The 15361-nt window shown below is 46.5% G+C and overlaps 1 protein-coding gene across 1 annotated transcript in view; it reads right to left on the bottom strand.

Moving 5' to 3' along the window:
• Entrep1 (endosomal transmembrane epsin interactor 1) overlaps positions 1-14921 on the bottom strand; it is a 57533-nt gene extending 42612 nt beyond the window's left edge. Inside the window, exons 1-2 of the mRNA XM_021152171.2 lie at positions 14479-14921; positions 6059-6115 (exon numbers count right to left, since the gene is read on the bottom strand). Of these exons, the coding sequence (XP_021007830.1) occupies positions 6059-6115; positions 14479-14868 (447 nt within the window). The 5' untranslated portion in view covers positions 14869-14921. The remainder of the gene's footprint in view (positions 1-6058; positions 6116-14478) is intronic.
• Positions 14922-15361: the final 440 nt, after the last annotated feature.

Raw genomic sequence — 15361 nt, 5'->3', positions numbered from 1 at the left:
CCCGGCACACAGAAGGCAGAAGCAGGCAGATCTCTGTGAGTTCAAGGCCACCCAGTTTACATGGTGAGTTCCAAGGCCACCAGGGTTATATAATGAGACCTGTTCAAATAAAATAAAATAACTACATGGAACCCGAGATATACGTTTGTTTGTTTGTTTGTTTGTTTGTTTGTTTGTTTGGGGCATGCCACAGCATGCATCTGGAGGTCAGAGTGCGACTTGTAAGAGTCTATTCTCTCCTTCTGCCATGAGTCCTGGGGATCGAGTCAGGCCATCAGGCTAGAACCATCACCCTGGCCCTGAGCCTTCGTTTGTTACATTGATGACAGAGCTTCACTTACTCCAGTATGCGGGTCAGATGCACCCCACCTACTCCACACTGACAGTTCCAATTACCACTTCATGAGCAACCAAAACTCTACCGGGCAGCTGGATGTTCATGGCAGTGATTCTTACTAACACACTACCAAAGAAAAACATGTAATTAAGACAATTCTATTTACTAACGGAGGTACCTGTGCATGACAATTTTCGAGGCCATTTCTAGAACAGAGTCTGATTTTTTTTTAAACAATTTCAAAACATTTTGTTAAAATCCAAAAGGAATAAGCAACAGAAAAATAAGACTATACTTTAAACATGGAGAATGTTAGCCTTTTGTGCAAAATACTTACTCTAGACTACTACATACAGGCATATGCTTTACCCTAAGGACAACCACAAGTATTTAAAACCTATTCTCCAGCACTATCATTGTCCTGGGCATGGGAGTGCTCTGCTGATATAAGAAGAGTAGCCAATGAACGAAGGTCTGGGTTTCCATGGAAACCGGAGTTTGAAGGAACTGGGGCAAACTGACCCTCTTTTGTTCAAGCTGATCAACAACCTGAAGTAATCGCAGTCACAATCAGAAGAGGGTGCACAAAAGGACTGCTCCTTACAAAGGAACGCTCACATGTCCCAGGCTGGTGTGGACATAACTGGAAACGAGGACAGCCCAAGGGGCTGGATGGGGGCCAATCGCCAGTCTTGCCCCAGCCTCCTCCACACAACCACAGAAGCATAAGAGTGAACCGGCCCTAGAGCTGGAAGGGGAAGTGAAGAGCCTCCTGGGGAGACACACAGAACCCTAAGCAGCCAGTCCACAGGCTAAGCAGGCTGCCTCAATGCTCTTGGCTAGGTCACTACACTTGGTTCTGGAGAGCAGGAAGCAGTCATTGGGGTAGCCAGGGAAAGTGCCTCCTCAGGGTGTGGCTGTGGCTGCTGAACTGAGAGCCAAAGAAAGCCTCAGCCAAGCACTGGGCTAGGGGAAGAAAGACCTAGGCAAGCAATGCCCAGTATGTGAAGGGGAGGTGAAGCCAGGAGGTGCCAAAGCTGGGCAGCTAAACTCAGATCTGCAAAACAATGTCCCAGGTGCACTGAAGCATCCCTAAAATCCCAGTTCTGGGGCTCAGAGACAGGAGGGTGCAGAGAACAAGGCCAGCCTCAGTTATATATGAAGTTCAAAGCGCATGAGACCGTCTTGAAAAAAAAAAAAAAAACCTACAATAAAAGGCCCCACTGGTTTCTCTAATGCAACAAGGCCTCTTCCCTACATTGACCTCTGGCACATTCCAACACTCAGGAAGCAGGGGAGGGGAACCTGGGCAACACAGAAAGGAAGGAAAGGAGGGAGGGAGGGGTGCAATACACACCCAAGGGGGGAGGGGAGAGTTGAGCCCGTATCATGAAGTTATCTTCTCAAGGCAGGAAAACTAAACTCCAAAAGGCAGAGTTGTGTGATTCAGAGGAAGAGCCAGGCACAGCTGAAAGGCACTGCCAGTTTCTTTCTACACACATTGTGTTCAGTTCTTAAACTAATGTATTTGGTGCAGGGGGTGTGTGTGTGTGTGTGTGTGTGTGTGAGAGAGAGAGAGAGAGAGAGAGAGACAGAGAGAGACAGAGACAGAGACATAGACAGAGAGACAGAGACAGAGACAGAGACAGAGACAGAGACAGAGACAGAGACAGAGACAGAGAGAGGTGTGTATGTGTGTGCACATGTGTGCCTCCAGAGGACAAAGAGGACATCAGATCCTCTGAAGCTGGTTTCCTGGCAGCTGTGAGCCACCTGGGAATTGAATCCTCTGCAAGAAACACTAAGCCATCTCTCATCTCTCAGTCGCTGCTTCGTTTGTTTGTGTTGGTTTTGTTGCATAAGAAGAGGTCTTCTAAAGCCAGGCGTGGTGGCGCACGCCTTTAATCCCAGCACTCTGGAGGCAGAGGCAGGTGGATTTCTGAGTTCGAGGCCAGCCTGGTCTACAAAGTGAGTTCCAGGACAGCCAGGGCTATACAGAGAAACCCTGTCTCAAAAAAACAAACAAACAAACAAAAAAAAAAAACAAAAAAAAAAAAGAGGTCTTCTAAGTAGTACAGACCGGCCTTGAACTCTCCATGGTCAGCCTCAGCCTCCTAAATGCTGGTTTTTCAGGCATGCATCACTACACCTGGCTATAACGCTGTCTTACTAAGATGTATATAAATCCATGTAGCATAGTGACTGAGACTTAACTTATGAGCTGACAGTCTCAGCCTTACCCAGTGCCAGCCCTTATTTTAAGTTATAAAATCATATCACTTATTTTAAGTTAGATTAATATTTTACAACTAGTCTAGTTCGCTTGTTTCTCGGACAAAACGCTGACTGAAAACAACGAGAGGAAGAAAGCATTTATCTCAGCTGACAACTCTCAGGTGACACCCTAGCACTGAGGGAAGTCAGGGCAGGAACCTGGAAGCAGGATTAGAGCAAAGCCCAGGAGGGAGTATTGCTTACTGGTTTGGTCTTCATGTCTTAACTAAGCCTGCTTTCTATAGCACTCAGAACCACCTGCCCCCAGGGGTGGCACCGCCCACAGTGAGCTAACCCTCCCTCACCAGTCATCAATCAAGAAAATACCCCACAGACCATCTGAAGGACACATCTTCTCAATTCAATTTCCCTCTTTCCAAGCACCACTTGCTTATATCACATTGACAAAAACTAGCTGCCACAATGACACTCTCCATCCAATATTCTGCCACTACAAGGTAACAGTTCAAACTCCCGGCCTTATGACAAAAGTTAATGATAGAAATACAGTAGCAGACTGCTCGGCAACAATGAGTGGCACATGCAGAAACAGTGTTACCTAATACTAATTTACAGTGAGCTGAAAAGGCGGGACATGAGACAGTATATACACGCTGGTTACAACTTTCCTGGGTGTTATGCATGCTGCATGTTCTTCGTATGGCACATATGTGGGGCACGTGTGTGGATGTCAGTGCATGTGTCCATGTATGTGCATATGGAAGCCACAGCAGGACAGTGGGGACTTCCTCTGTTACTCTCTGAGTTCAAAGCGCATGAGACCGTCTTGAAAAAAAAAAAAAAAAAAAAAAAAACCTACAATAAAAGGCCCCACTGGTTTCTCTAATGCAACAAGGCCTCTTCCCTACATTGACCTCTGGCACATTCCAACACTCAGGAAGCAAGGGAGGGGAACCTGGGCAACACAGAAAGGAAGGAAAGGAGGGAGGGAGGGGTGCAATACACTTGACCAGGGACTCTCAGTGAACAAGAAGCTCATCATGTTAGTGAGGCTGTATTGGCCAATGGATTCACAGAATCTGCCTATATCTGGCCCTCAATGTTGGATTATAGGCAGGCACAGGCAGGCACAGCCATGCACGGCTTTTGTATGTGGTTACTAGATATTCAAAGGCAGGTCTTCATGACCATACCAAGGCCCCTAAAATGAGTACAACTTTACAACAAACTATGTAAGTTACTTTTATTAATGTAATTTTCACCTACACTTGTTTAATGCTCAAATATGTGTGTGTGTGTGTGTGTGTGTGTGTGTGTGTGTGTGTGTGTGTATCACAAGTGCCCCAGAAGTGGGCTTTCCTGAACTCCATCCAGGATGCATACTCATGTGCTTTTTGTCACTTGGAAATCTTAGAATACAAACAGGAGATTTTCTTATCTTTATTCACTTTAATACCTTAATAAAGTATTAATAAAGTACTGACCAAATAGCCAACAATATCGCAAAGCCAAATACAAACACAGAACGCCGTCCATCCACCCTCTTCCTGCAGAGACTAATCCCAAACAGCTGCAGCAAAACTAGCCTCAGCTATGAGCCATGGGTTCACCCAACACCTCCTTCACTCCTGTCCTGCTTTCCAACCTATTAAATGCTACACCCACGATTTACCCTTTCCAATATGTTAAAGGCATTCCAGCAAACGCAATAAATGATGGCGTAACAAAACGTTGCCTATGTTACTTGAGGAGTTGAAAGCATGTTGGAGCTCAAGATTCTCAAAGCAGTGTGGGGTAACGCGACTCTGACCCCTCTGTTCTGCATCATGTTGTCTCACCATGGGGTGGAACTGGAAGTGGCTTGCCACCTCCTACCCTGTATGTCTGAAATGACTCTTGGGGTTGGAGAGATGGCTCAGCCAGTAAAATGTTCGTTATGCAAACATGAGGATCTGAATTTGGTCCCCAGAACCCAAGTAAAGATGCTGAGCATGGTGGCACGTGCTGGGACAGGGAGGCAGGAGGATGCCTGGCTCCCACTGGCCAGCCACTGTAGCCTAAGTCATCAGCTCCAGGTTCAGTGACAGACACAGTCTCAAAGGAGACAGAGTTCTCAAGGATGACACCAAGGTTGTCTTCTAGCCTCCACCCATAAAACAAAACCAATTTTGAAAATGAGTTCTGGGAATAATTAAATCCTATATCAAGAGATATGAAAGAAATATAAGAAGAAAAGCTACCATGTGTAAGATGTTACATACTCTTCAATGCAAAACAAATTTCCTAAACTCTATTTTAAACTTGGCGGTTACATAGACTCCACTTCCATGTGTCTGTCTATTGTCATCTCTTAAACTCCCATAACAGGGAAAGGAAAAGGACAAAGGCTCTGGTCATTTGCACTGCCACTGGACACGGGAAAATGGTTCATGTTGGAACATTTATTTCTGCTCTGCCACAGAAAACTGATAACGTCTACATTATTAAGAAAATTAACATTTGCAGGCTAAGAAGACAATGTAGCAAATCTCAGAAACAAAAAGTAATATGTTTGTGGTTAATAAATGTGCTTTGCTTGCGACAAGGAAGAAAAAGGATGCAGAGTGTGTAGCGGTTAGGTTAAGAGCTGGGGAATTGGTACCGTGAATTGGTTATACTGTTCCCTCTACTTTTGTACCCACAGTGACAAGACATTGTATGTGGGGGGAGGGGGGATCATGTGTGTGCGCACATATCTGTGCACACTCATGTGGAGACCAGAGGAGAATGGCAGGTGTCTTCTTCCACCATTCTCCACCTTATACCTAAAACAGGACCTCTTACTGAGTATGATCCAGTGACTATCTAAGTTCCAGGACCCACCTATCTCACCCCTCAGTGATGGGGCTGTAGGTACACATTGCCATGGCCAGCTTTTATTGTGTGCTGGAAATCGGGTGTTGTTGCTTGCCCAGCAAGCACTCTTAACCCCTGAGCTGTCTGCTTAGCCCTAAACAAATGTTTTTTCCTATTATATTCTGAAAATAGAAACACACACACATACACACATATACATACATATGTATGTACATATGTAATATGTATAGAGCTTAAAGCAAATCATAAACTATCAAGATTATCATCTATTATTATTGCTATTTATTATTATTCTTATTATTATTATAGGGACATCTGCTGCTTATTTATTTATGGGTTTTGTTTTTGTTTTTTGTTTTTTGAGACAGGGTTTCTCTGTGTTGCCCTCTCTGACTCTCCTGGTAAGTTTCTCTGTAGATCATGCTGTCCTCAAACTCAAGAGATTCACCTGCCTCTGCCTCCTGAGTGCTGAGATTAAAGGCCTGTTCTACCACCACCCGCCTAGGAACATTTACTTCTGAAGTATCTACGGGCAACTTATTTTCTAATGGACAAGAATGCTTAAACATGGCAACTGTTGACTTAAATGGGCTTCAGAGTATAAAGAAGTGTCACGTGGTCTGTACATACCAGCAGTATCATGGGCCTTTTCCAAGTCGTCAATCCAATGATTCCCGAGAGTATCACCTGTGAGGAAAAGTGTATCATCAGCCCAGAACGTGCTAGTGAAGCAGCTCCCGTTCTTGCAGATCCTATAAGCCATGGCAAACCATCTTACAGAACTACAAAGCACATTTACCAGCTGTGTATGTTTTCATTTGTGGCGGTAAAAAACATCAGTATCTCTGGCCAAGTTCCATATACCCAGTCTGGAGTCGCATTCAATCTGTGATTCACACAGTACCTTCGTGGGACAGGTATACTCCAAAGTGGTAGACAAAACCCATGAGGGATGTATCTCCTAGGCAAAGCTTGCAGCCTGGGTTCCAGATTCCTGTGACCACACACACACACACACACACACTCCTCACTTCCAAGCACCTTGTCCTGTCTCTCCTCAGCCATCCAGGCTACACATTCCAGGACTTTGTGCCATGCCCTCTTTATTCCCATACCCATTCCTCTCGATGGCCCTCCCAGCTGCTCAAGAACTCCTACCCACCTACAAGCCCCTACCTGTCACCTCCTCTGAGAAGCCTTCCATAATCTCTTCACGCCACATGTCTGCCTTGTATATACTAACTTCTTTTTTCCTCTTAAAAACTCCATATTTGGGGGTCGGAGATATATCTCAGCAATTAAGAGTACTTGCTGCTCTTACAAAAGACTGGAGTTCAGTTTCCTGCACCCAAGTCAGGCAAGGTGGCACCCATATGCATATACATGGACACACACACACACACACACACACAAACTCAATGGTCATCCTTTAAGAGGTGCATGTCCACACCTCTGCCATGTGCTCCTGTCCTGTCTGAATCCATGGCACCTAGCATAGTGCCTGTCACGTGACTATCAACAAACGACAGTCACCTATCATTCACTCCACAAAGAGGAAGTCCAGAGAGAAAGCTCTTGAATTGCACAACAATGCTTCAATAAAAAAACACACTAAAATTCTTGCTAAAGAAGAACCAGAATGTTGCCAAAATACAGCCTGGAAACCACCACAGCCTTTTGGATGGCACAGTTCACTAAGCCACCAGAAAGAAGAATTAAAGTAATAATCACTCACTCAAGACACCCTGCGGCCTCTTGAGCACACTTCCCCTGTACAGCAGGGTGTGTCCACCAAGCACAGAGAGGGGGAGTGCCCTTCACAGAGCATCTCCCTTGCCCAAATCCCTCCCACGCACACATCCACAATTACTGTTTACTAACTACACACCAGGTGAGGGTTTTCAGATTAACACACAGGCTCACCTGCAATGACCCATCTCACCAACGGAGTTAGAATCAGCCCATATCACCATGCTATCAGAGGACAAAATACACTCGGATAACCTTGACCCAGAACCCCGTATACACAGACACATGTCGGTTTCCTTCTATTTCACTCTATCTGTGCAGTTCCATTAACTCTGAAAGGATTCTGCTTGCCTTCATCCCTAGAATGTGGGCTGCGCTGACTCTCTACTTTGGAACTGGAGGTCAGGAGACCCAGGGTTCAGGTCTCCTGCTCAGCTTTGAAAAAGTCAGTCATGTGACCTTAGCTACGTCTCTTCATTCTTGGCCTCACTCTGGCCTCCTGTGAGATGTTAAGTGAAAGAAATAACTCCTGGGTCTCATCAGAGAAAAACACTGAGCTGGGTCAGGATGCTGAGGCAGGAGGCTCACAAAGTCAGCCTGTTCTCAAACAAAACAAAAGTCCACAAAAGACTGATGCCACCATGATGACAGATCCTTCAGAAAGCCCTGATATCCAGTGAGTATATGAGCACACCCACACGTGCCCATGTTTGCAAGAGAACATGCATTGTATGTACATGTGCATGCATTTTCTGTGTGGGTACACATGCTCGTGCATGTATGCGTACAAACATCTGCTTGTGTGTCCTCATTGTGTGTCTCTGCCTCCTCCTCACCATGCTGGGACTGGACTTCGCTGAGGAAATGCAAACGGTTTTTGTGTGAAAACAAGACTGAAATTGTCCCTGGTCTTGAGGAAAACACAGACTGCCCACTTGGGTAGAAAATAACGATGATTTGAATTATTCATTGATGTTTGTTATTTGTGTCACTGTCTCAGAATACCCTGTGGTTCAGCTCTCAGGGACATTCTCTTTCTTCCATTAAAACAGTATTATTAAGATGAAGTGTCCAGCTCGGGACACAAAAGCCATAAAACAAAGATGATTCTAAGCTACACTTTCTATTTCTGTATCAGCCTCAGCCTCCCTCCTCCTCCACACTCACAAGTTAGTGCATTCAATGTATTTTATGTAAGTACAAATTTCTCCCTAAAATGTTATTGTATATGTAAATGGTGTGTGTGTGCGTGTGCACATATGCACAAGGATGTTGTTTCCACAATGTCATCGTAACAGATCCTCTTTTTTTCTGATCTGAGTAAGTACTTCATTGGAATCTTGTCAACTCCACGGAACTAGCTGGAATTCATTTCAGAGTGACAGCCATGTAACCTTCCATTGTGTGGCCGCGCCTAATGCATTCAGTCATTTCCATATTCGTGGGCGTTCACTCCCAGCTTTCTACTCTTGCAAACAATACAACCATAAACACTCATGGTTTTATGAATGTATCTTTAAAGACGTGTGCCTTTATTCCGGTTGGACAAAGTCTTGGAAAGGAGTGGCTAAATAGAATGTGATTTACATTTCTAATTTTAATAGATCCTCACTGATAGATGTCTTTTCCAATGAAGCCTTCTGAGATAAAAGGACCAGCCACGCTCCCTTTCCTCCTTTGGAGGTGGTGTTTTGTTTACATAGTAGCAACTTCAGAAAATGTAATTGAAAACAAGAATAAATATGTAGTATGTAAGAAATATCAATAACCTCACAATATATTTGGCAAAAAAAAAAAAAACATTTAAGATTTGTTGGAGAGAAAAAACAAAGCTTATAGAGCAATATTGAATAAAGACCCAAATAAACCAGGACGTACCAAGGTCATGGGTTAGAAGAGACTCTGTGCCACTTGAATTCTGAAATAGATTCAGAGCACAGCCAGCAAGCTTGGGTGAACCAAATTCTTTAGCAGGCACCGGAAAGTAAGTTCAGTCAGGCCTAGCAGAGCTGGTACAATCCCAATACTTTCAGAGACTGAGGCTAGAGGACCACAAGTTCAAAGCCTACCTGGAGCTTCAAGGCCAAGGGAGCAAGGCAGTGAAATTCTATTTCAAAATAAATGGTAAAAAGGAGGCTGGGGATAGGCTGAGGGGCTCAATCCCCAAGACTAAGAGGGGAAATAAAACTGCATCCTAGTTCTGGGTGCCCCTCAGTCCTGAACATGCAAACCCACACATGCCCAGTAACCCTGTTCTTTTCAAACCCAGTGAATCCCAAGGCATTATAGCAATGCTTCGAGTGTGGAGGGGAGGAGGGCAAACAGAGAAAGGAGAAGCAGAGGGTCAGAAGCATCTGGAACGGGGGCAGGAAATGAGACTCTGCCTTGAAAGTGAACCCTTTAAAAGTTCAAAACTCAAGGCATGGCAAGGAGCGTCTGTTCCTGTTGTCGAAGCATAGTGGGGCGGCAAGGAGTGAGACAAGGTGAGCACTCTGGGTTTTACCTCCCTCTGTGCAGCAGAGGATGGGCTCTGCCAGGAGGAAGTCCAGGAAGTCCCCCAGCAACAGCCTTTCCTGGCTTCTACTAGTCCACCGTGCTACTACTGACCAGTTGCCTATGCCATGAGGGCCTGTACCCGAGAAAGCACTCAGGTACCATGAGCAGCTTCCAGAAGGCACTTGGTAATAGCAAGAGTCAGTGAATGAATGAATGAATGAATGAATGAATACCAGAAACAGAAGATGTGCTTGCTTAAGGATGACTGCATAACCCTGAACACATTTCCACCCCCTGTGCTTCCTGAAAGAACAGCCGCGGAGAAGGTGATCACGCCATGATCAGCCTTCCAACCAGCACAAGATGCGGCGTGCCCCGAATGTGCAGGCAAGCACCTATTGCCAGTGCAAGCCATCTCCAGATTATTCCAGTCGGAGTCATCATCATGTTTGTTTCACTCTTTACAGATCATCCCTGTAGCTCATAGGAACAAAACAGAGCTCTCCTCCTCCTGATGATGTCAAGGGACGACAGGTCAGAGTCAGCGTGACCCACCACGTGCGGCTAATGCCCTTAATTTTCCAGCTTAGAAACCAACCATTAAAATCAAAAGCTTAGACTCCTACTGCCCTACTTTCCCTGGCTAATCCACAAACATGCCTTCAGGCAAAAATGTTCTGGCTCGTTTGTCAAAAACTGCTGTATTTAGACACAGATGTCTGAGAGCCCTGTTGCAAATGCCCTGTTTATCTTGTGAATAGGAAGAAAATAATTTATCAAACTTCTCAACAACCTATCTTTCTCTATAAGTGAAAAAGTGTATGAGAGGAAGAGAGAGAGGGAGAGAGAGAGAGAGAGAGAGATTGATTCTTCCCTCTCTATAGCATAACTCATTTGAAAAGTTGAATAAGTAGCAACAAAGAAAGCTGGCAATTTCAATGTTCAAAAACCAGATGGTCAACCCAACGGGACTCTACTCTTTTATTAAATGCAGCTCTGTTCAGTAGGTGCCATCTCCCACAGTCCCAATGGGATTGAAATATTAACTAAAGCACATGCCTAAACCGAGAACCAGGACGACACAATCTGAACACAGACATCAAGACACTCTCAGCCACTTACCAACCATGGGCTGTGTTTAAAGACAGCTGGCTATTCTCTTAGCACTACAAATGTGGGGCATAATGGTCATTAACCAAGGTTGGCAAGGGGAAAAAACAATCACAGCATGCACAAGTAAAAAAGATCTAAATGCATTTTCTTTTTTCTGAGACAGCACAGGTGAGCCTCGAGCACCTCACAATGATCAGGAACAAGGTGTTGCTAAACTGGACGAACCTTGTAAATATCTTAATCAAAAGAAGTCATTCAGTCCTGAAAGACCTTACATTGTTATAATGACCCCGTGTGTGTGTGTGTGTGTGTGTGTGTGTGTATGGACATATATATGAATATATATGTATGTATATAAACTGTCCAGGGTAGAAGTAATCTACAGGGCCAGAAAGTAGGGAAGTCAGTGGTATCTGGACAGAGGGGTGAGGATGGGGAGAGAAAGGAGATCTGGGGGTGATGAGAAAGAATTTCCTAAAACCCATTTTGGTGGTGGCTGTGCCCCAGTGAACTCACTGGAAACTCCCAGACAATTCTGGTGTCATGGTAACCTGTCAGGCAGGCAGGCTACAGCTCAATAAAGTTGGGTTATTGAGTTGTTTCCATTTCTCCAGTCCTCAAGTCAAAATTTTTCATCATTTTTCATAAAAACCTTCCTTCAGCCATCTGAGTTGGTTGTAATGTGCCATTAGGCCGCTTCTTTGAAATGTACACACAAGTGTGAAATGCTGAAGTTGCACATTTGTAATTTCTCTTAGAATGACTCAGTGTGTCGAGGCGGGGAGTGGTGTCAGATATTCAGATGTTCTAGCTCCCGAGGCTGACGATGGGTCAACACACAGGGTCATTACATTCTCCCTTCTACATTCATTAAAACTTCAATTTTTTTTTTCATAATGAAATGTTAAAAGTGGAAGGATCACTTTTATGAAATCTCTTAATCTCTGTTTCTCTGTCTCTGTCTGTCTGTCTCTCTCTCTCCCTCTCTTAATACACAGACTGAAATTTTTATACATGAAAGTACAATGATGTAATACTGAGATTTTCAAAATAGCATGGCTATTTTAATCTGCCAAATGGACCAGGAGCACAAAGGACTTAATTCCTGCATGATTCTCCTTGCTCTGGTGTCTATCAGGACACACAGGACCAGTGGCTGAGCCTAGGAGGGGTGCAGATGAGACCACCATTCCAGAGGCTGGGGAGGGAGGCTGTGGTTGTGTTATACACTGTCTGTATAAGTCTACTGCTTCTCCTAATACAGGATTGCTTTTAAATAGAGCTCTCTCACCTACATGAGTTTAAAACACAGTACAAGTGTGGTATTTTTCTTCCTAAAACACCAAGAGAATGGATGCTATCTACCGACAGCTGCTTAAACCCTTCAACCCTGCTGTTCTGAAGATGCAGTTAATATTCACTGGTCCTGTTGACGACCTGCAAGTTCTGAAGTCGACCTTAGGAACAGGTCACACATACACAAAGAATGAACGGCAGTTCCAGGTCTGAATACTGACCCGGGGACATAAGCATAGGATAGACTATGGCTTACAGAAGTGACCCGTTCAAGTCCAAATCCTAGATTCCTTCTTGGGTCTTTGTGCCTGAGGACAAGGCCAGCCAGTGGCAAGCCCAGGTACCATCCTGCGCATTCCAGTTTCTGCCTGCGTATTCTGGTTCGTGAGTTTTGTTTTCCTTCTCATCAAATCCCACTGTGGCTTCATGGACATCTAAGTGTATTTACTTACCTTGGAAAGAATCCACAATTGCAAGCCAATTTCAGATTTTAATTTTAGAGAAAAGCAAATACAGTGTGTGTGTGTGTGTGTGTGTGTGTGTTGTGAATAGTTGTTAGTATGGTCTGTATGTATGTGGTGGCAGAGAACGACACTGGATACGCTCTCCACCTTATCTTATTTTTAGAGACTGGGTGTCTTATCCGTTTGGCTACCCTGACTAGCCAATGAACCTCAAAGATCCACTGCATCCATCTTCTTCTGACCCCACCCCAGGCACTGGGGTCCAGGCCCCCCTCTTCCCAAACCCAGCTTTTTGGGTGGGTTCCAGCGATCCACACCTAGGTCCCCACATTTACACAGCACAAATTTTACTGAGTGGGTCATCTCCCTAGCACCTCCCACAAATATTTTTTTTAATAAACTAGCTATCTTGAGAGAACATGGATTATGATTTTACAAAAAAAGTAAATCCATAAAATACAAACAAGATTCTAACCCGGGGTACTTAAGAAATGCAGCAGCCATTTGAATGACAAGCCTGGCAGGAGGCAGGGGAGGCATTATTCTCAATAGACACCCTACACTTCAAAGTATTCCAGAATGCTCACAAAGATAGCAGCAGAGTTCAGGGGCAGAAAATAGAGTGGAACTTTCTTTACCTAATACTTAAGTTCTGGACTTCACTTTCTATAGCACAAAAGGATTGGGGTCCCAACAGAACCATTTAGCAAAGGTCTTTAGAGGAAGTATAGATTGATACCAGGTACTACAAAATTCTGGATTAGGCCAGAAAAACGTCATGTTCTTAATGTTCCCATTTGAACAATTACACTAGGTTCAATATGTTCTCGTACTTTAATAAAAAAAAAAAATTGGTCTTGACTCTGGATATGTTTTAACCAGTAGAGCACAAACTGTGGGCTCACTGACGATCATAGAAAAATCTATAGACACTGTAGGGCTTTTATAGAAAGGTCATTTGCCGTTCTCATCCTCCACAGTCCTTGCACAAGGACCTGCTTCCAAGTCTCCAGGCCCCTGGCAAACCTCAAGGGGTTATGGATGCCTTAAAAGTTGTGACACCGTTTGGAGGCAGGGATGAGTAGCCATCCGTCCAGTCTACAAATGCTTGCTCACTGGCAACCACTTTTCTCAGAGGCCGGGCTTCCCTATGCCCCATTGGCCAAGGAGGCGGGACCAGGCGCCAGGGTAGGGCAGTCATCCCCAGCTAGCTGTGCCAACTTCTGGAGTTCTGGGGTGTGCATCCGTAATGACAGGTTCTGTTTCTTGAGCATCCACTTCTGCAGAGCAGCTTTGATGACTCCAGGAACCCACCCAGGGTCTGAGCCCTTCTTTAATGACCAGGTAGAAGTCGTCAGTCACAGACAACCTCCTATTACCTCGGAGCTCCTCAGGGTTCAGTCATCCAACTCCAGATAATCTTTCATTTATCCTTGTCTTAATGAAGAATAAAAACAAGTCAACCAACCCTCCCCCCTTTACTCTGTCACTCTGTCCATTCCAGAAGTGCTCCACCCTGTACGGGTACTATTGGTGTGTCAGTGAGGAAAACCTATCAAAACCCCTGTCCTCCTGGAGTTTACTTTGCCAATGCAGTATTCAGTGGCCAAAAAAAGTTTCAAATTCTTTTTCGCCCATCCTCATGTGAGTCTCTCAAGAGCTTGATACCGTGCTTAATGTTAACTTGACGGAAACAAAATCCTTAACGTGTTAGGGACAGGCACTGGCTAGGTGCAATCCAATTCTCCCTTCAACTTGACTGTCTCCCGACACTAACCTCCCACACCCCACCCCCACTTATTGTCGCCTACACTTCAGGTGGCTTTAGGGTCCGCGCTCCCCAATAGAGGTCAAACAAAAACAATAGAAGGGACCCTCCACAACATACTGCCGCGAGGGTGGGCCCCGCAGAGAGGTACTCTCGGTACTCACCGAGGAGCCGGCCCAGAATGGGCACGAGTTCTTCACCTGCGGCGAGCTGCTCAGCGACAGCGCCCCGAAGCTGAGCGCCACCATGCAGCAGCCCAGGATCAGCTGCAGGAGCCCGAGCGACAGCAGCGGGCGCGCGGGTAGCAGCGCGGAGCCCGGCGCGGCGGGGCGGCGGGACGCGAGCGCGGGCGGCGGGGCCAGCACGGCGGCGGGGGCGCAGCGGGGCCGGGCTGGAGGCTGCAGAGCACCCCGGGGCCAGCGCGGCCGCAGCGGGGGCAGCGGCGGCTCCTGAGCGGCGGCGGCGGTGGCGGCGCCAGGACCCCCGGCCTGAGGTCCGCCCGACAGCCCCGCCACCGGGCAGCAGGAGCCCGGGAGCACCACCGGCAGAGACATGGGCGCGCGGCGGGCGGGCGGCGCAGCCGAGCGGAGGGCGCCGCGCACCGGGCACCCGCGCCGGCGCCGCGCAGGACGGACTGCGCACGGCCCAACCACTTGCTGCGGCGGCCAGCGCCGGCCGCGCCCACCTGCCCCGCGGGGCCCGCCCCCCGCCGTCCCCTCTCGGTCACCCACGGTGACAAGTGCGCCGTCGCCTTGGGGTCACCGGGAAAAGTGTCCAGGGACGGCGGGAACCATGCAGCTAGCGGCTCAACCGTTGTCAGAGTTTGTCTGCAACCGCGGCGCCAAGAGACCCGTGGTGGACCCAGGTCCCTCCGTGGACCCAGGTCCCAGGAGCTGGCAACCTTTAAATAGGAAAGGAGTCCCTTGTGGTTCTCCTCCTCCACCACGCCCGGAGGAGGGGCTGTGGGCGACCCGACGGGAAAAGGTCCTAGCCCGGAAAGAAGACACTCGCTGGACGTTACCGCCCGGGAATGCAATCTGCATCTAT

The sequence above is a fragment of the Mus caroli genome, unplaced genomic scaffold, assembly GCF_978045245.1.
Source record: "Mus caroli unplaced genomic scaffold, Mus_caroli_1 scaffold_20, whole genome shotgun sequence".
NCBI classification, from domain to species: Eukaryota; Metazoa; Chordata; class Mammalia; order Rodentia; family Muridae; genus Mus; species Mus caroli.
The sequence above is the reverse complement of the archived record's forward strand: the minus strand, read 5'-3'. Positions and strand labels throughout refer to the sequence as shown.